General features: G+C 31.3%; 1 protein-coding gene across 4 annotated transcripts in view; it reads left to right on the top strand.

Moving 5' to 3' along the window:
• Positions 1-675: 675 nt before the first annotated feature.
• LOC131148705 (uncharacterized) overlaps positions 676-21,111 on the top strand; it is a 55,959-nt gene continuing 35,523 nt past the window's right edge. For 2 of the 4 annotated variants that reach the window (XM_058098592.1, XM_058098594.1), the window contains exons 1-4: positions 676-842; positions 961-1,143; positions 1,240-1,300; positions 1,688-1,758. In XM_058098592.1, coding sequence (XP_057954575.1) covers positions 1,035-1,143; positions 1,240-1,300; positions 1,688-1,758 — 241 coding nt within the window. In that variant the 5' untranslated portion in view covers positions 676-842; positions 961-1,034. The remainder of the gene's footprint in view (positions 843-960; positions 1,144-1,239; positions 1,301-1,687; positions 1,759-21,111) is intronic. The other 2 variants (XM_058098593.1, XM_058098595.1) reach the window with 1 other exon arrangement.

The raw sequence follows: 21,111 nt of genomic DNA on the forward strand, positions 1-21,111 counted from the left end.
ACAAATGTTGAAAAATTTGAAAAATAAAGAAAATCTTAAAACAAAAATAGATCTTTTTTATATTAGTGAACAAACCTTGAGAATCGAGCATCTCGTGTATTAGTTAAAATGAGTCTTTGATTAAATTTTTTAATTCGAGTTGGCTAAACACTCCTACCAACTTGTTTGATCAATTATTCATTTTTATTTGTAATTATTAATAAGTTTACAACTCTATGGTTTGCAAAAGAAAAAAAAAATGGGCAAAATACCCTAACTCTGTACATGTTTTTGAAAACCTTACTTTCACAAATTGTCCTTGAAATTAACAAACAATCTTCCTGCTATTAAAAGTCGTATAAACCCTCTTTGTATTTGATAAAGGACGCAAATCTCTTGAGGTTTAGTAAGAATATAAATTGAGTGGGGAAGTGTAGGTGTGAAATATCAAATATTAACCCATTCTAGGGTTGTGAAATTTTACCATACCTAAAAATTTCCTATAATTTCAAAATATAAAAGTTTTAAAATGAGTAAAGTTCTATATTTTATTACTAAATTTCAGGAGGGTCTGAGTAATTATTGAAAAAACCAAAGGTCAATTTTATTTAATACACTCCCTTAATTTTTGAACTTACACCCCTTGAGTTTTTTATAACTACCAAACGGCCCCTTTATTTTGATAATTACCGAAGGCTGCCTGTGTTTTTGACAATTGTATTTTCCAATTCTCCATCTGAAACTAGCCGGAAGCCGGAGCTGAGCTGCCGGAATATTTTTTGAGCCCACCGGCCACCGCCTGCAGCAGAAGCTTTTGAACTCACTCCGGAAACCACCTCAGGAGCTTCAGGAACCTTAAATCGGTACGACCGCCGAGATAATCTCATTTCATCTCTCATTCGATTCAGACCATTTGCCCTATGTCATCCCTGCTTCCTAATCAATGAGGCCCAATTGTGGTTGCAACGGTTGAATTTGCAGAAGCTCTTGTCTCATTCGCCCCTTTTCAATCCAATTCAATTGCCGCAGGGTTGGTCATAACAGTTGAATTGTAGATGGCCTGGCTCCTGATTGCTATCTCGTTGATTTTACCGTGGGTGGCTTCTCTGTGCAAGATTCTTCATGCATCAAATTCGCCATCCAAAGCTGCGTTCTTGAGCAGGGGTGGGTGATCCAATAATGATATTCATACTCGTCTGTATTGTTCTTTGCTTGTTGCTTGAGTTTAATCTCTTTTTTTATACATACATTTAAAATCAGGTGATGCTCTTCACAAGAGAAATGTATTGCTGGTTGTTGCCCACCCTGACGATGAGTCTATGTAAGCTTTAGATTGCAGAATGCGTTACTGCATAACTGATAGCTTTCACACTGTAGCTTGTTTGAGTTCAGCGTTGCAGCTTAATATCTAATGATAGACAAACGTATGATGGTATTAAAAAATTGATCTCATATCCGTTTTCATGTTTTATTTCACTTTTTTATATTACATACATGCGTGGTTATAGTTGTATTCATTTTAATAGTTCTATCCATTCTATCCACAAAAACACAACATTCTGATGGGACTGATTTCTGGCTTGTTATTTCAGAGCCAAGGATAGTTTTTGATGTTCAAATTGTGTTTTTTAGTCAAGTCAAATGTGTCGATTTATCAGTTTGTATATGATCTTGTTCTTGTTCTGAAATCCTATGTACTGTTCCACAGGTTCTTTTCCCCAACATTAAGTTACTTGACTTCAGCAGGACACAATATTCACATATTATGCATGTCAACTGGTAACACATTAATTGATTTGTTTTTAGTCTCCTTATTTTGGTTATTTGCTCTTGTTAGACGATCATCAATAATTGATTCAATTTTTGTATTTATTTGATTTTTTTCCCTATCTTCTCATGTTAGCATATGAATTTCATCCGTACTTGTTTTGATATATTTTGACATGTTGATGTAGTCATATTGGGTAGTTATCTTTTATTTTATGTTTTTTTTTCTTTGCTCAGAATACCTCAAATGGGATCTTATCTTTTAGATCTTAGGACATTTCTATCTAGGGAAATTTTAAAGTTTATTTTGGTTTTTGAAGGTGGTTTTCTTATTTTTGAAGGATTACATGCCTATAAAAAGCCTCATGTACTAGTTTTTGTTCGAATGGAATTACAATTATTTTGCAATGAACATTGATCCTGCATTCTTTCATGTAGCACAATTGTCAATGCCTTTGACTGGGTTTGGAATTTCAATTCAAGTCACCCTGGTTTTTTGTGTTTGACAGAGTTGTTCTACTTAACTCACCTTCTATTGCTGCCCTTACCATCTCCATCTTCACCAAGACACTGTTGCCCCTATCTCCATCTGATTCATCATTTACAACTGCAGGAATCAATCATATGTGCAGCCATATCTTGCAAGCCCTTAGCAGCCCCCTAGCTCATATCATGTCTAGAAAAAAGTCCAAGTTGTTCACAGTCTTGTTCATTGCAGCCACACCTTCTAAATGGACAGAATGAGTCAAAGCTTTGCCCTTGACTTCAATTAGCATTTGAATCCAAGTTGAACTCAAAACTTCATTAACTTCAAATTCAAAGTGAAGGAGGCATTATCACCAGAGCCTGTATCATGATTGAGCCATGTTACCATCATTAAAAAATTATCGTAATCAATGTTGCATTTCATTGCAGTTATCATCATTACAGAAGCTCCTTCATGTGCACTGGAAAAGCCTACTTGCTACTGTTACCTTGAGATTTGTTGCCATTAACCAGCCTCCCCACAAGCTGTCGTCAAGACATTGTCATTCGGGAAAGGAACATGCTCTGTGTCATCAATTGTCATTCATAGAAAACCCTCCTTAGTGAAAATTTTTGAAACTCTTAAAGAAGAGATATACCAAAACAGCCTTCCTCAACAATCGCTGTCTAGGTATTTTCACATGATGAAGGAACCTTGGTGGTCTCTTTTCAACCCAGACATGACTCATAAAAAACCCTGCTTTGTTAAGATTCTTGAAAATTTTGATCAAAGAAGGTGGCCTTAATTTTGTTTGAAGAAGAGACTTTTAAAAGACCAGATGGAACCAATTCATTTCCGTAAGACTGAATTGGTTCAATTAGATTGGACCAGAAATATTTAACATCTGAACCAGCCGGATATCCAAAGAACAATGGCGACGAAGGTCAATTGCTCCTAAAGTAGGTGAAGGGAATGAGCAAAAAAGAAAATCCATGAATTCATCTCTAATTTTCAAGTTGTTACTTTTTCAAAATCGAATTGTCTCAAAATGTGATAAAAAATGTGATACTATTGGCCGCACGTTTCCTCTTTAACATTATTGATCTGGAATGGATAGAAGATACAAGGGACAGGTGGAGTCGGCGGACACTATTGTTCCATCTATAGTGCAGATATTGTTCGTAACCATAACAATCTTCTTACTTTGATGCAAGCTTCTACCAAGCTAGAAGTTAGGATCACTTTCCTTGTTATGGAGACCTAAAGATGTTTTAAATAAAAAATATCTTTATCTATTAAGGTGTCTGATCAACTGAAAAAAAAAAAAAAAAAAAAAGTTGGTATGGTTTGTTTGTCTCTAGGGCCTTGCATGTACTTGGTGGCGTGGTCTTGATCAGTGGTGACTTCTGAGGCAAGCTCCAATCAATAAGTGGAATTTTATGAGGCATATGATGGGAAAAAAATTAATTTGATTGGGGTGCTTTTGTGTTACATGCTACTATTCTATGGGATTTGGCTCAATTGAATAGTAATGGATTGGACTAGATAGGATAATTTTCCCATCCTGTGTTTACTTGCCACTAGGGGAGGACTGGCTAGCTCTAAACGTCATGAGTGGGGATAAGAAGTCCCTTCCTATCCTATCGTACACTGTTTCTACACCAAATTGAGACTAAGAGTGCTTGGAAAGCCTAACTAATCCTAGCCTGAAACAAATGCGCCTTAATTATAAATGAATATGTATTTCATGTTGTGCACATTAGCTCAACATGATAAAGAATGTTGACATGTACATGCTTGAGTTTCACAAGCTGGTTGCTAAATGCTCTCTAATGAAGATGAGCAACAACATAATATACTGTACATAGGGGACTTCGCTATTAATTATGCATTGTTGGGTTGCAATCCTATGACTTTAACTTAGTTGATCAAGTGGCTGCTTTGGTAGGACTGCTGAGAAAAAGAAAAAAAAAATATCGGATGGGTACTTGTAAGAAAATATCAGTTCCACATGAGCCACCTCTTGCCCCCTACGAAGCCACCTGATTCAAAGTGAGTTGAAACTTTTTTATCAGCTTCTATAATTGAGGGCAAAAGAAACACTCCTGTTGTTATCACCATTGCCCTATGTGTACTTTCATCGCCATATTTGATACATTGTTGGCCCACAACCTAATAGCTTAAGCTTTTAGGTAGTGGTAATCCAACATTGTATAAGAGCTAGTTACCAAGAAGTCCTAGGTTTTAGTCTTATTGCCCGCGTTTATGTGTGGTGTTTAAAAAAATTTATTATGTTCCCTATCATGGGTGTTATTTATTGTGTGTTTATCTCTCCACGTTCTGTTGGGTTGCACGTGTGGGGGAGTGTTAAAGCTTGATGTACATTGTTGGCCCACAACCTAATAGCTTAAGCTTTTAGGTAAAGTGGCAATCTAACAGAGACTAATAAAGATTTGAAGGCCAAGCCTAAGATTGGAGAGAGTTCTATTGATGATCAAATTGTGAATGCACTTGAGTATTCCTGGGAAGAAGAGGGTGGAGGCAATGTTAGGTCGCATCCAAGTTTGCTTTAACTCGAGCTCAAGTTAATAAGTATGATCTTTTTCTTTAATATTTGTTGTTTTGAAGGAGGCAGAAGGGCAGCATTTTTTAAGGTAAGTTGGTATTCCACTGATTTTTAAGCACTTGATTAAATTTATAGACATATTTGAAAAGGAGGACTTTTAGAACAGCTAGGAGCCATACACAAGGGCGTACCTACTCGAGGGTGGTAAAATAAGGTAGCCGTAGGGTCACCAGCGGTTGGATCAGTTTTTTTCAACTAAGTAATGTAGTTGACACAAGCTTATTAGAAATATTGTAGTCAACATGGGAAATTAATTTATGTATTGTACGACCCTCTCCTTACCCACACAAAGCGAGCAGCCTTATGGCCTAGGGATGCCCTTTATTATTTTTTAAATTTAGAGTAGTTTTACTAGGATCATAACATATAAGGCTTAGGATGATTCTATTTTGGCAAGTAGCATTTTACTTATAGGTTTTTAAATGTAGTTTTCATATTTTTCAAGCATTGTAAGATTGTAAAAGGCCTCCATTTTATTCGGAGAAAGATTACAATTACCTTGTGTTGGACTTTGGTCACACTTCACGTCCTCACTGTGTTTGTGTTCTATTATTTTGAATATTCATGTTTCTGAACTTGCCATATTCTGTTATTGTTCTAAATGGGATTCTTAATTTTCCTTGTTATTGTTCTGAATGGAAATATGAGATTGCATCCCCACATACAAAATTGTTGTGATTTGATAATCAGTTTGTGCATCTTTGTTGCAATTTAGGGGGCATGTAGCCTCTAGAGTATAATGATCTAGTTTGGATGAGCACGATTTGAGTATGTTCTTGGTTTACATGGTATACAAAAGCAAATAAACTGGATTTTATGTATTTATTTATTTTTTGCATGAGACAACAATTTGGTATGATTACTCTAAGAGACCGAACAAAATTGAAAACTGAATTATTTAACATGTATGCATACATACATTGTATGCTTATTACTAAACAAAAAAATACATTTGGTCCCCTTAGCCTATAATAGTACTGATAATTCGATTGAGTTACCCAATTACTTGTTTGGCTCGAAAATTGTGAGTTTGGAAAAAAAAATTTGCAGTTTAGGCTAAGCTTGAGCTAGTGTAGCTCAACTTGAATTTTTTATCAGCCCAAGTTATTTTTATTTTTTTTACGCTTTAATATGTAAACTATTTTAATTAATTTTTAAAGAAATAAAAATTGAATATTTTAATAATCTAGTGAGTATCTTAATTCAGTTTTCTCATGACAAGAGAATTTGGTATTTTCATAGTTCTGTTACTTTCACTTGTAAGTCTTTTTATTCGTAAAAAGTTCCCTATTGATCATTTTTCCTCTCGAATAACTTTATTTGGAATGCCAAGGTTCCTTTTGTGTTTTTAGCTTAAGGTAAGAAAATTTATTATAACGCCAATGGGGTGATGTATGAAGCATGCTGTTTCCTGCCTCAACTATTTTCAGAAAAATCAATTTTTTAATGATATTTTGATTTTACATCCAAGATGGTTTTCATTGTAGTGGATTCTATACTTAGTGCAGTTACTTCATGTGTTAGTTTGTTCATTGCTTTCCAAGTATGGAACTATTGAGGACCATGGTGGTTTGAAGACTTCTTCTTCAAATGGAGAGTTCCCTAGCATTGCTAGCCAGCTTAAGATATATTCTCACGCTGCATTTGAAGCTGAATACCATAGGGCAGCAGTGACATTAAACAATTTGAAGACTTAGGTAGAAAAAGTATCTCAAGTGTTTACACAGAACCAAATAAATTTTATAAACTTAAAGCAGTTAACTTTGAACCGGAAATCCCGCAAGGATATTATCAAGAGGATTCCGAAGAATAGAGGTGAACTGGGAGATTTTTGTACTCAATACGGGTATTAGAAGATTCAAGCATCCTAAAAAAAGAAGTATAAAAAACATTATAATAAACCTCATTATAAATATAAGTCTACCAAAAAACACTACAAGAACTATGACAAAAATTATTATAGATGTAAAAAGAAAACTATTCAAAGCCTTCAAAAGATAAATCAAAGTATCGAAACAAAAGCGAAATAAACTGTTTCAAATGTGGAAAGAAAGGTCATTATAGTAAAGATTGTAGGGTTAAACTAGAAATCAAAGAATTAAATTGTAGTAATACTCTCAAAAGGCAAATGCTTACATTAATTGCAAGTAGTGAATCAGAAATATCTTCTAAAACAGAAGAATTTATTAATGAGTTTCAAGAAAGTTCATCAGATTATTCAAAAATTGAATCAACATCTGAAGAAGAGTCGTGTAAAGAGGATATAGGATTTTGTTTCTGTAACAAATATTCAAAGTCAGTAAATGTTATTTCAAAAGAAAGTGAAGTCATGCTTGAAATGATAGAACATATTGATGATCCAAAAGTTAAGAACAAATATTTAACAAAATTAAAAGAACAACTAGTAAAAGATGAGAAACCAAAATTTCAAAAGGGTTATGACATTACAGACATTATCAATAGATATAGAGAAAAAGAAACTTTAGTCAACAATACGAATAATCAACCCTCAATACAAGACTTACAGAGAGAAGTTAATAATACAAAGGAAGAAATAAATAAAATAAAAAAAGAAATGAGTAATCTACAAATCAAAGTTAATACATTTTGTGATAAAGGAAAATCCAAAATAGAATCTGAAGATGAGAAGGAAAATGAAACAAATGATTTTCAAGTCGATTTTGAAAGAGAAGCATTTTAAGGATATTTATCAAAAGTTAATATACACAAATGGTATACAGAAGTTAAAATAATAATCAGTAAGACATTTGTTCTTATAGCCCGTGCTTTGCTTGACACTGGTGCAGACATGAACTGTGTGCAAGAGAGATTAATTCCAACCCAATATTATGAAAAAACTACAACCCAACTGTATGGAGCAAATAATGCAAGATTGCAAATACAATACAAAATTTCAGATGTACATATTTGCAATCAAGAGATTTGTTTAAAAACTACTTTCATACTTGTCAAAGATGTGCAACAAGAGATCATATTATGAACACCATTTTTTACATTAATTCATCCATTTCATGTTAATGAAGATGGTATTTATACGCAAATAGCAGGTCAAGAAGTATTGTTTGAATTTATTGATAAAATGAAAGAAAAGGAGGTCAATACATTAAAGGATTTTGCAGTCAAAAGAATTAATTTGATAAGACAAAAAAGGAAACATGTGAAGCAGTTATCAAAAGAGATTTATCATAAAAAGATTGAAGAAAGAATTCGAAATCTAGAAATCAAAGGTAAAATTGTACAATTCAAAGAAAAATTAGAAAGGGAAGTGTGTTCAAATTTACCCAATGCATTTTGGTCTCGTAAAAAACATATGGTAAAACTACCATATACAAAAGAGTTTACAGAAGATAAAATTCCTACAAAAGCAAGACCTATTCAAATGAATCAAAAATTACTAGAATACTGTAAAAAAGAGATTAAAGATTTACTGGATAAAAAGCTAATAAGGAAAAGTAAGTCTTCTTAGAGTTGCTTAGCATTCTATGTTCAGAATCAAGCTGAAATAGAACGTGGAGCTCCAAGACTCGTCATAAATTACAAACCTTTAAATAAAGCTTTACAATGGATTAGATATCCAATACGTAATAAGAAGGATTTATTAAATAGGTTATGTAATGCTACAATATTTTCAAAATTTGATATGAAGTCTGGATTTTGACAAATTTAGATTGCTGAAGAAGATAAGTATAAAACTGCATTTACAGTACCATTTGGACATTACGAATGGAACGTAATGCCTTTTGGTCTTAAAAATGCACCCTCAGAATTTCAAAACATTATGAATGAAATATTCAATCCTTATACAAAATTTACTATTGTATACATTGATGATGTCCTTGTATTCTCTGAGTCAATTGAGCAACATTTCAAACATCTTAACCTTTTTTTTTGAAGTAATTAAAAAGAATGGTATTATGGCTTCTCAACCAAAGATCAAATTATTTTAAGTAAATGTTAGATTTCTAGGCCATAATATTTATCAAAATACAATTACTCCAATACAGAGATCATTAGAATTTGCAGACAAATTTCCAAATGAAATTAAAGAGAAAAATCAACTTCAAAGATTCTTAGGATGTCTCAACTATGTGGTAGATTTTATTCCAAATTTTAGAATAATATTCAAGCCACTATTCAAAAGATTAAAAAAGAATCCACCAGCTTGGTCGGATGAACATACTCAAATAATTATTAACGTTAAAACTTTAGTCAAAACCCTACCTTGCCTTAGTCTTCCTGATCCAAAAGCTTTTATGATAGTAGAAATAGATGCCTCTGATGTTGGATTTGGAGGTATTCTTAAACAACGGTTAGGATCAAAAGAAACCTTAGTCAGATTCCATTTAGGGGCCTGGTCAGGACCTCAAGTTAACTATTCAATAGTTAAAAAGGAAATTTTATCAATAGTTTTATGCATTCAAAAATTTCAGGATGATTTATTCAATAAAGAAATTTTACTTAGAGTTGATTGTAAAAGTGCAAAAGATATTTGGGAAAAAGATGTCAAAAATCTTGTTTCAAAACAAATCTTTGCTAGTTGGCAAGCCATTCTTCCGATTTTTGATTTTCAAATTGAATTTATCAAAGGGACCTCAAATTCAATACCAGATTTTCTCACAAGAGATTTTTTACTGGGGAAAAATGCCTCAACAAAGAACCAGTGATTATAATTCAAAAGCCACCTCCTCAAAAGATGTAAAAATTCAAAACAGATATTCACCCCTTATCAAACCTTCAACAGTTCAAGCCCCTTTATTGAAGGAAATTATGGAAAGACAACAGAGTTCTTCTTTTTCCTCTCAAAAGAAGGTTGCAAAAGGTTACATTACGAAAGATATCATAGAAGATTTGTTTCCCATTGAACCTGAATGGGATTTGTCTTCCTCCTTCGAAGTTATTAAAAATTATTTCTTTAGAGGATGTCACTTTGACACTTTGGACTCTTTGAAGGATAGGAAATTTTACAAAACAAACTTTGTTTTCGTAGATCATAACTATGATCTTCAAGATGTTTCAAAAGTCAAATTTTCAAAAATAAAAATTTTGAAAATTGTTACTCCGTCCGAGTGGGGTCAGCACCCACGCATCTCAAGAAGGTTCAGAGGAGTTTTTTTGTCCTCAGAACTATGACTACAAAGATTATATTGATGCCTGGTTCAATACAATGTTCGTCCGTAATTACAGCCATTCATGGTTTATTCATTTTGATGAAAAGATTTTAAAAAATTTTCTCAAATGGTTTTTATCATGGTTCAAGTTCTTTGGTCCTGAAAATTGTATTTTCCTAGAAAAAATTCAAAATGACTTTGAATTATTTCAAAAAAAATTTCATCCTTCTCAGGACCAGTCTGACCCGTTTTTCAAGCTCCTACTCGTTTGCTCATATTTCATGATAACTTGGATTTTTTGCTGGGACTATATTGTAGTTCCTCCAGAAGAAAGCTTAATCTATTTCTCAAAAGTTGTTCGAACAATTTATAAGGTTAGATGGTGGGACAAATTCACTATGCCAGAAGGCAAGGTTAGAGCATGGCTCGCTCAAGTTTCTGGTCAGAATTTTCCTACACCACCTGAAGGATCTTATCCAAAAGCCAAAGACAAGAAGAAGGTCTTTGAAGACGAAGATACTGTTTCACTATGCTCAAGAAAATCAAAGTCCAGTAGTATGAAGTCTAAATTAATCAAAATGATTGCTCAACTTGAATCGTCTGATTCTGATTCAGATTCATCAGATCATGATTCTCCCAAAACCATTGATCTTAATCTCTTAGGATCAGACATCGAGAACTGGTATGACTTTATTCATAAAGATAATCCAACGGTTGAAAAGGCTTCAAAATCAAGAGATCCCAAGTCATCAAAGAAGAAATAATTTATTTGGCGTCCTTTTCAACAGTAAGAGGCTGATGATCCAGCTTTACTTTTCAAAAGAAGATAATGACTCACCAACTCATGGTCTGCCATCATCAAAAGAAGACAAAAGCTTTTGTCAAGATGTCTTTATCGCCATCAAAAGCATTTGTTCAAAAGTCTTCATTTTTGCAGCTGGTTGTCTTTACTCTAGCTTTGTAATTTGGAATGTTTTGTAAGTGGAGTGTTTTACAGCTGTCCACCTTTAGGCTAGCTTTGTAATTTTTTATTTTTGAGTCTATCTTGAAAGTACTGTGTGATAGTGGACTTTTCACCCAAAGGCGACCATCCATGTGTCGTTATCACCTTTACGTTTTCTGAAGTCTTTTGTTTTTAGTATCGGCCGAAGTCCTACATGGAATTATTAAAGTAGTCTTGAGTGGTCGATGGGACCCAAAGTGTACCCGCACTCTTTTCTCTTTACGGATTCCAAATGTTTGAAGTTCGACCTCAAGTCTATAAATTAGAGTCTTTCTTTCATTTGTAACTCGGACCAAGTTTGGGGATTCTCTTAGAGCATCCTAAGCCTCGAGCTTCACCAAACTTCTCTCTCTCTCTCTCTCTCTCGCTCTCCTCTCTTTTCGTCCTAAGGCTTCTGTCATGTAAAAAGCTTAATAAAATTTAAGTAAGTTTTTCAATTTATGATGTTTGAATGTTTTTTATTTGAATGATCTTTCTTTTCATAAGTATGCTCTGCGATTGCAGCTTATAGCTGATCCTTCACATCAGAAATTCTCTTGTTCATATGCCCGATTAATAAAAACCTGCCCAATTAATACCCTACCCGATTTGGTATCAGAGCCAATTACTATTCATTGTCTTTTTCATTTTTCTGAAAATTGCATGTTTTGATTTCACTAAGCGTTGGTTAGCCTGGGGAAAAGAGTGCGGGTACACTTTGGGTCCCATCGACCACTCAAGACTACTTTAATAATTCTGTATAGAACTTCGGCCGATACTAAAAACAAAAGACTTTAGAAAAAGTAAAGGTGATAGCGACACATGGACGGTCGCCTTTGGGTGGAAAGTCCACTATCACACAGTACTTTCAAGATGGACTCAAAAATAAAAAATTACAAAGCTGGCCTAAAGGTGGACAGCTGTAAAACACTCCACTTACAAAACACTCTAAATTACAAAGCTGGAATAAAGACAACTAGCTGCAAAAATGAAGACTTTTGAACAAATGCTTTTGATGACGATAAAGACATCTTGACTAAAGCTTTTGTCTCTTTTTTATGATGGCAGACCATGAGTTGGTGAGTTATTGTCTTCTTTTGAAAAATGAAGCTGGATCATCAGCCTCTTACTGTTGAAAAGGACGCAAAATAAATTATTTCTTCTTTGATGACTTGGGATCTCTTGATTTTGAAGTCTTCTCAGCTATTGGATTATCTTTATGAAAAAAGTCATACCAACTCTCGATGTTTGATCCCAAGAGATTAAGATCAATGATTTTGGGAGAATCATGATATGATGAATCTAAATTAGATGATTCAAGTTGAGCAATCATTTTGATTAATTTAGACTTCATACTACTGAACTTTGATTTTCTTGAGCATAGTGAAACAGTATCTTCGTCTTCAAAGACCTTCTTCTTGTCTTTGGCTTTTGGATAAGATCCTTCAGGTGGTGCAGGAGAATTCTGACTAGAAACTTGAGCGAGCCATGCTCTAACCTTGCCTTCTGGCATAGTGAATTTGTCCCACCATCTAACCTTATAAATTCTTCGAACAACTTTTGAGAAACATATTGAGTTTTCTTCTGGAGGAACTATAATATAGTCCCAACCAAAAATCCAAGTTATTGAGTAGGAGCTTGAAAGGTGGGTCAGACTGGTCCTGAGGAGGATGAAAATTCTTTTGAAATAATTCAAAGTCATTTTGAATTGTTTTTGGGAAAATACAGTTTTCAGGACCAAAGAACTTGAACCATGATAAAAACCATTTGGGAAAATTTTTTAAAATATTTTGATCAAAATGAATAAACACCATGAATGACTGTAATTACAGACGAACATTGTATTGAACTAGGCATCAATATAATCTTTGTAGTCATAGTTCTGAGGACAAAAAACTCCTCTGAACCTTCTTGAGATGCGTGGGTGCTGACCCCACTCAGACAGAGTAATAATTTTCAAAATTTTTATTTTTGAAAAATTGACTTTTGAAACATCTTGAAGATCATAGTTATGATATATGAAAATAGAGTTTGTTTCAATCAGAATCAATTCATAAAATTTCCTATCCTTCAAAGGGTCAGGAGTGTCAAAGTGACATCCTCTGAAAAAATAATTTTTGATAACATCGAAGGGGGAAGACGAATCCCATTCGAGTTCAATGGGAAACAAATCTTCTATGATATCTTTCATAATGTAACCTTTTGCAGTTTTCTTTTAAGAGGAAGAAGAAGAACTCTGATGTCCTTCCATAATTTTCTTGAATGAAGGGGCTTGAACTGTTGAAGGTTTGATAAGGGGTGAATATCTGTTTTGAATTGGGACATCTTTTAAGGAGGTGGCTTTTGAATAATAATCACTGGTTCTTTGTTGAGGCATTTTTTCCCTGTAAAAAATCTCTTGTGAGAAAATCTGGTATTGAATTTGAGGTCCGTTTGATAAATTCAATTTGAAAATCAAAAACCGAAAGATTTTGCCATCTAGCAAAGATTTGTTTTGAAACAAAATTTTTGACATCTTTTTCCAAAATATCTTTTGCACTTTTACAATCAACTCTAAGTAAAAATTCTTTATTGAATAAATCATCTTGAAATTTTTGAATGCATAAAACTATTGATAAAATTTCCTTTTTAACTGTTGAATAGTTGACTTGAGGTCCTAACTAGCCCCCTGAATGGAATATGATTAAGGTTCTTTTGATCCTAACCGTTGTTCCAAATCCAACATCAGAGGCATCTATTTCTAGCATCATAAAAGCTTTTGGATTAGGAAGATTAAGGCAAGGTAGGGTTTTGACTAAAACTTTAATAATTATTTGCGGATGTTCATCCGACCAAGCTGGTGGATTCTTTTTTAATCTTTTGAATAGTGGCTTGAGTATTATTCTAATATTTGGAATAAAATCTGCCACATAGTTTAGACATCTTAAGAATCTTTGAAGTTTTTTTTTGTCTTTAATTTCATTTGGAAATTTGTTTGCAAATTCTAATGATCTCTGTATTGGAGTAATTGTATTTTGATAAATATTATGGCCTAAAAATCTAAATTCACTTGAAATAATTTGATCTTTTGTTGAGAAACCACAATACCATTCTTTTTAATTACTTCAAGAAAAATGTTAAGATGTTTGAAATGTTGCTCAATTGACTCAGAGTATACAAGGACATCATCAATGTATACAATAGTAAATTTTGTATAAGGATTGAATATTTCATTCATAATGTTTTGAAATTCTGAGGGTGGATTTTTAAGGCCAAAAGGCATTATGTTCCATTTGTAATGTCCAAATGGTATTGTAAATGCAGTTTTATACTTATCTTCTTCAGCAATCTGAATTTGCCAAAATCTAGATTTCATATCAAATTTTGAGAAAATTGCAGCATTACATAACCTATTTAATAAATCTTTCTTATTACGTATTGGATATCTAATCCATTGTAAAGCTTTATTTAAAAGTTTGTAATTTATGACGAGTCTTGGAGCTCCACGTTCTATTTCAGCTTGATTCTGAACATAGAATGCTAAGCAACTCTAAGGAGACTTACTTTTCCTTATTAGCTTTTTATCCAGTAAATCTTTAATCTCTTTTTTACAGTATTCTAGTAATTTTTGATTCATTTGAATAGGTCTTGCTTTTGTAGGAATTTTATCTTCTGTAAACTCTTTTGTGTATGGTAGTTTTACCATATGTTTTTTACGAGACCAAAATGCATTGGGTAAATTTGAACACACTTCCCTTTCTAATTTTTCTTTGAATTGTACAATTTTACCTTTGATTTCTAGATTTCGAATTCTTTCTTCAATCTTTTTATGATAAATCTCTTTTGATAACTGCTTCACATGTTTCCTTTTTTGTCTTATCAAATTAATTCTTTTGACTGCAAAATCCTTTAATGTATTGACCTCCTTTTCTTTCATTTTATCAATAAATTCAAACAATACTTCTTGACCTGCTATTTGCGTATAAATACCATCTTCATTAACATGAAATGGATGAATTAATGTAAAAAATGGTGTTCCCAATATGATCTCTTGTTGCACATCTTTGACAAGTATGAAAGTAGTTTTTAAACAAATCTCTTGATTGCAAATATGTACATCTGAAATTTTGTATTGTATTTGCAATCTTGCATTATTTGCTCCATACAGTTGGGTTGTAGTTTTTTCATAATATTGGGTTGGAATTAATCTCTCTTGCACACAGTTCATGTCTGCACCAGTGTCAAGCAAAGCATGGGCTATAAGAACAAATGTCTTACTGATTATTATTTTAACTTCTGTATACCATTTGTGTATATTAACTTTTGATAAATATCCTTAAAATGCTTCTCTTTCAAAATCGACTTGAAAATAATTTGTTTCATCTTCCTTTTCATCTTCATATTCTAATTTAGATTTTCCTTTATCACAAAATGTATTAACTTTGATTTGTAGATTACTCATTTCTTTTTTTATTTTATTTATTTCTTCCTTTGTATTATTAACTTCTCTCTGTAAGTCTTGTATTGAGGGTTGATTATTCATATTGTTGACTAAAGTTTCTTTTTCTCTATATCTATTGATAATGTCTGTAATGTCATAACCCTATTGAAATTTTGGTTTCTCATCTTTTACTAGCTGTTCTTTTAATTTTGTTAAATATTTGTTCTTAATTTTTGGATCATCAATATGTTCTATCATTTGTAACATGACTTCACTTTCTTTTGAAATAACATTTAATGACTTTGAATATTTGTTACAGAAACAAAATCCTATATCCTCTTTACACAACTCTTCTTCAGATGTTGATTCAATTTTTGAATAATCCGATGAACTTTCTTGAAACTCATTAATAAATTCTTCTGTTTTAGAAGATATTTCTGATTCAGATGATTCTGATTCACTACTTGCAATTAATGAAAGCATTTGCCTTTTGAGAGTATTACTACAATTTAATTCTTTGATTTCTTGTTTAACCCTACAATCTTTACTATAATGACCTTTCTTTCCACATTTGAAACAGTTTATTTCGCTTTTGTTTCGATACTTTGATTTATCTTTTGATGGTTTGGAATAGTTTTTCTTTTTACGTCTATAATAATTTTTGTCATAGTTCTTGTAGTGTTTTTTGGTAGACTTATATTTATAATGAGGTTTATTATAATGTTTTTTATACTTCTTTTTTGAGGGTGCTTGAATCTTCTCATACCCGTATTGAGTACAAAAATCTCCTAGTTCACCTCTATTCTTTTTAAATTCACTTCTCATTTGAGATTGTATTTTAAGTTCATAGCACAATTTTAAACCCTCATGATTAATGACATTAATAATTTGACCATAAGTAATTGTTGCGTAATTTGTTCCCAATGTATCCTTAATCCTATCTCTAACTCTTTGAGCAAATAATTTTGGTAATCCTCCTATAAATTTTTCTTTCCAAAAACCACTTCTGCCATCTGGTCTCCATAAAACTTTTGCAAAAAAAATGTGCTTGTACCATGAGAAATCAGACAATTTTGGACAAGTTAGATTGACTAATATTACACTATTCTTTTCTAGTGCATTGTCAGGTTCTCCTATGAAAGCTTTAAGGATTGACCAAAGTAATGCTGAAATAGCATCACTAACTTGAGTTGGTTGACCATTAACTTCTTCAATTTTGACTGCAACAAATATTTCTTCTCTTTCTCATGAAGTGAGATAATTATCCCACCAGGCTTTAAGCAACCCATTAAATCCTTGAACTAGTAAATGTGCTATAGTTGGATCTTCAGCTCTAGTGTTATTTAGTTTGAAGGTAGTAGCTACTAAAGTCATTTGTTGAACTAATGTAACAATTTGATATTCCATAAAACCATTAAGATTCCATTCATATAAAGCATTACCACTAAAACTTCTTTCTGTTTTTAGGGGTTCATCTTCAAATAAAAAGCTTGGAGGTGTTGGTCTTTTGTATTAAGTTCTATTGCTTTTGTTTTTCCATGAATTATTTATCTTATTTATCTCAAAATCACTTTCTCCCTTAAAATTTTTCTCTAAATTATGAATAGCTTCTTCTTTTGTTAAGGTATTAATGTTTTTATCTTTATTTTTATGTTTGTTAAGTATTTCTAAAACCTTCTTTATATTTTGTTCACTTTGAGATTCGAAACTAAAATTAATGTCTTCAATTGAGAAAGGTTTGAATATTGGTTCTTGCTTCTTAATTTGTTTGCTTGATTCTCCTTTTTCAAAAGTAGATTTAAACTTGATATCTAAGGATTCTTCCAAGAGATTTTCAATTCTCGTGGATTGATTTGCAATTGTTTGTAGTATTTGATTTGTATAATTATTTTGACTCATTATTTGATCAAATTCATTGTTTGATTCCTTGACTTCTTTGTAGGCTATAACTTTTGTTCCTTTGTAATCTATTTTACTCGAGTCTATAGGCAGATGTATTGAGGATAGATCATTATTATCTAAAAGCTTCCAATTCTTTTTATTATTATGAATGACATTGACTATTTGTCTGTCCTTTAAATATTTGAAAAATAAAATGTTCTTTTGAGTCCTTTGCATTTCTTCTAACCAATCAACTTTTATTTTTTCTCTTTCTTCTTTATTATATTTTTTGAAAAATTCATCCCTATTTCTTTGATTTAATTTATGCTTATAGTCTTCTCTAAGGACTTCCATATTTGGTTCAAATTTTTTACTTATGGTTAATAAATTTTTTCTTTGGCTTTCTTCTAAAACTTTTCTTTGATCCTCATCTAATGCTTTGATTTATCACCTAATCCCTGTGTGCTGTTGGAGCTGAGTAATGAGACTGCTGCTGACCTTTTTCTGCATTATTCTTTTACTTGGAGTGAGATTATCACTTACCTAAGCACTTACGCCTTGTTTGGTTTGTAGAATGAAATTGAAGTAGGAAAGAAATCAAGAGAGGGATGGAATCAAGGTAGGAATGGAATTGCTTTTGGAATGTAATTAATGTGTTTGGTTAGTAACATAAAATGATTGTAGGAATTCAGTTTCAATGTCTTTCCAACATTTGATATTCTTCTATTATATGAATTCTAAAATGGAATGAAAAATAAGATTATTTATTTATTAAAAATCTCTAATGCATAATTATTTAATTTTGTATTATTATTTTCATTTTACAATTGTGATTTTTATTAGTTTTAATATTATTTTTATTGTTATTATTTTTTTATTTTATTTTTATACTAATTATTATCCTTAAAATAATTATAATAATTTTTTTTTGCTTATTATTATTTTTGTAATTTTTTTATTATTATTTTATAGTAATAATTATTATTTTAATTGTCATTGTTATTAGTTATTATTATTTTTATTGTTTTGTAATATTTATTGTCTTTAAATAGTAATAATTATAATTTTTCATTTTTTTTATTAGTATTGTCCTTGTAATTTTAATTGTAATAAATATTATTATTAGCTGTTATTAATGTTATTTTAATTATTATTAGTCGTTATTGTTTTAATAATAATAATAACAATTAGTATTATTTTTTTTGTTTTTGTTATATTATTATTATTTTTGTTATTTTCATAATAGTAATTATTGTTATTGTAATGTAATTATTTTTTATTATTGTTATTAATATTTTTGATCCTTAAAAAATAATTGTTATTATTTTTTGCCTTTATTTATTTTTATTATTCTTGTTGTTATTATTATTTTATAGTAATAAATATTATTTTTATTCTAGTTATTTTTAGTTATTATTTCTTATTATTTTTTTAATAATTATTATCCTTAAAATAATAATAATTATTATTTTGACCTTTTTTATTGTTCTTTTTGTTATTATTGTTATAATAGTTATAAATATTATTATTAGTTTTTAATTTTTTTATTGTAATTATAATTAGTTATTATTATTTTTATATAATAAGAACAATTATTATTATTATTATTATTATTATTATTATTATTATTATTTGTTGTTGTTTTTGTTTAATTATTATTTTTATTATTTTCATAATAGTGATTATTATTATTAATGTAATGATTATTTTTTTTTGTTATTACTATTTTAATTATTTTTATAATAATTATTATACTTAAAATAATTATTATTACTTTGCCTTTTTATTATTATTATTGCTCTTGTTGTTATTATTATTAACAACAACAACAACAACAACAACAACCCTCAAGTCTCACAAGGTGGGGTCGGCTACATGAATCCTTTTCCACCAATTCACCCGCCCAAGTGCGTTTTCCTTCATTAGATTAAGGGCTATTAAATCTTTCCTCACTACCTCATTCCAAGTTATTTTAGGCCTACCCCTACCCATTTTCATGCCAAAAACAATAATTAACTCATTCCTCCTCACATGTGCTCAACTAGACCTGCATTTCAAATGCCCAAATCATCTAAGCCGCGCCTCACTTGTCTTGTTTTCAACTAGTGATATGCCTAAATTATTATGTATATATTCATTTTTTACTTTATCTTTTAATATAAAACCACTTATCCACCTTAACATTCGCATCTCAACAACTTTTATTTTTTGTACATGTTTTTAGTTGCCCAACATTCTGAACCATAAGGCATAGTTGGTTATAGCTGTCTTATAAACTTTCCTTTTTAATTTAAAGGGTATTCTACGTTCACACAACATACTTGACACACTCCTTTATTTTACTTAACCTGTTTTAATTCTATGTACTACATTTTCTTCACTTTCTCCTTCAACTTGCATAATAGATTTAAGATATTTAAATCTATCAGTTCTATTAATCTCTTGATTATCAAGTTTATTCTCCTTTGTATTGCTACTCCTTACATTACTGAAATTACATTTAATATATTCTATCTTATTCCTACTTATACTGAACCCTTTATACTCTAATGTGGCTCTCCAAAGTTCTAGCTTAGATTCCACTCTGCTCCTACTATCATCAATCAATACGATATCATCTGCAAACAACATACACTAAAGGATCTCATTTTGGATATTCCTAGTTAGTTCATCAATTACTAAAGTAAAAAATAAAAACTCAAATTAGAACCTTAATGTACACCTATTGTGAGTGGAAAATCTCTAAATTCTCCTACAGTCCTAACGCTACTCACTACTCTATCATACATATCCTTAATGATCTCCGTATATTTACTGCAAACTCCCTTCTTTTCTAAGACCCACCAAAGAACTTTCCTAGGTACTCTATCATAAGCTTTCTCTAGGTCAATAAAAACCAAACTGAATAAGAATCTAGACATAATCCCAAGAAAAATTTTCTAAAAGCATGTAAAAAGTCCATATTTTTCTATCAAGTTGCGGAAAGAAAAAAAAAATCAACAACAAAATGAGGTCACTTATTTCTCTCTTATTCATATTGCTCCTGCATTACGACTTGATAAGTGAGCAAAACACCTTAAAGAAAAATTTCTAAAAGCATTATAACTTAATATGTGAGCAAAAAACCTTATAGAAAAATTTCTAAAAGCATATGAAAAGTCCACATTTTTCTATCAAGCCTAAGGGAATTGCAGAAAGAATCATAAAATTCAACAACAAAATGGGGTCACTCATTTCTTTCTCATTCAAATTGCTTATGCAATGGAAATTCTAGGAAACAGTACTTCCCTTGGTAACATAGAAGCAAGAAATGGAAACATTATAACAATTAGAAAAGCAATAAAGGTGGGAAAAGCACAAAAGTAGATCATCTCCTCTTAGGAATGAGCTATTTGTCCATTATCAATTCTATATTTTTCCAAAACAAAGGAAAATTAAGAAATTTGAGTAATGAATTTGCAAGGGCTTGCATCAGTTGTATACTCTAGCTCTAGCATCCCAACCATTCTTTGTAGATACCTTATTTACTGTGGATTTTGGCTCCAAAAGAATCCATAACCATTTTCCCATGAAAGAGGTTATTGAACATGAAATTATCCGTGCCCAAATCATCCTAACCCTTAGGCCTGCAGAACTTTACCTGGCTAACAAGATATTCTCTTTGGTGTAACTCACCTCAAACCACTTCAAATCTTTCAGCTACTTCTCCAACTTTTCAGCTTTCCTATTATAGTGTCTTGTATGCATATATGAGAGCTTCATTATTAGGGTTGTGCTGGAAATCAATCTTGAAAATCAACTTTTGTGTTTCCGGTCCTGTATCATCTCAAATAACTAATCATTTCCCTTCCTCGCAGCACC

The sequence above is a fragment of the Malania oleifera genome, chromosome 2, assembly GCF_029873635.1.
Source record: "Malania oleifera isolate guangnan ecotype guangnan chromosome 2, ASM2987363v1, whole genome shotgun sequence".
Lineage (NCBI taxonomy): Eukaryota > Viridiplantae > Streptophyta > Magnoliopsida > Santalales > Ximeniaceae > Malania > Malania oleifera.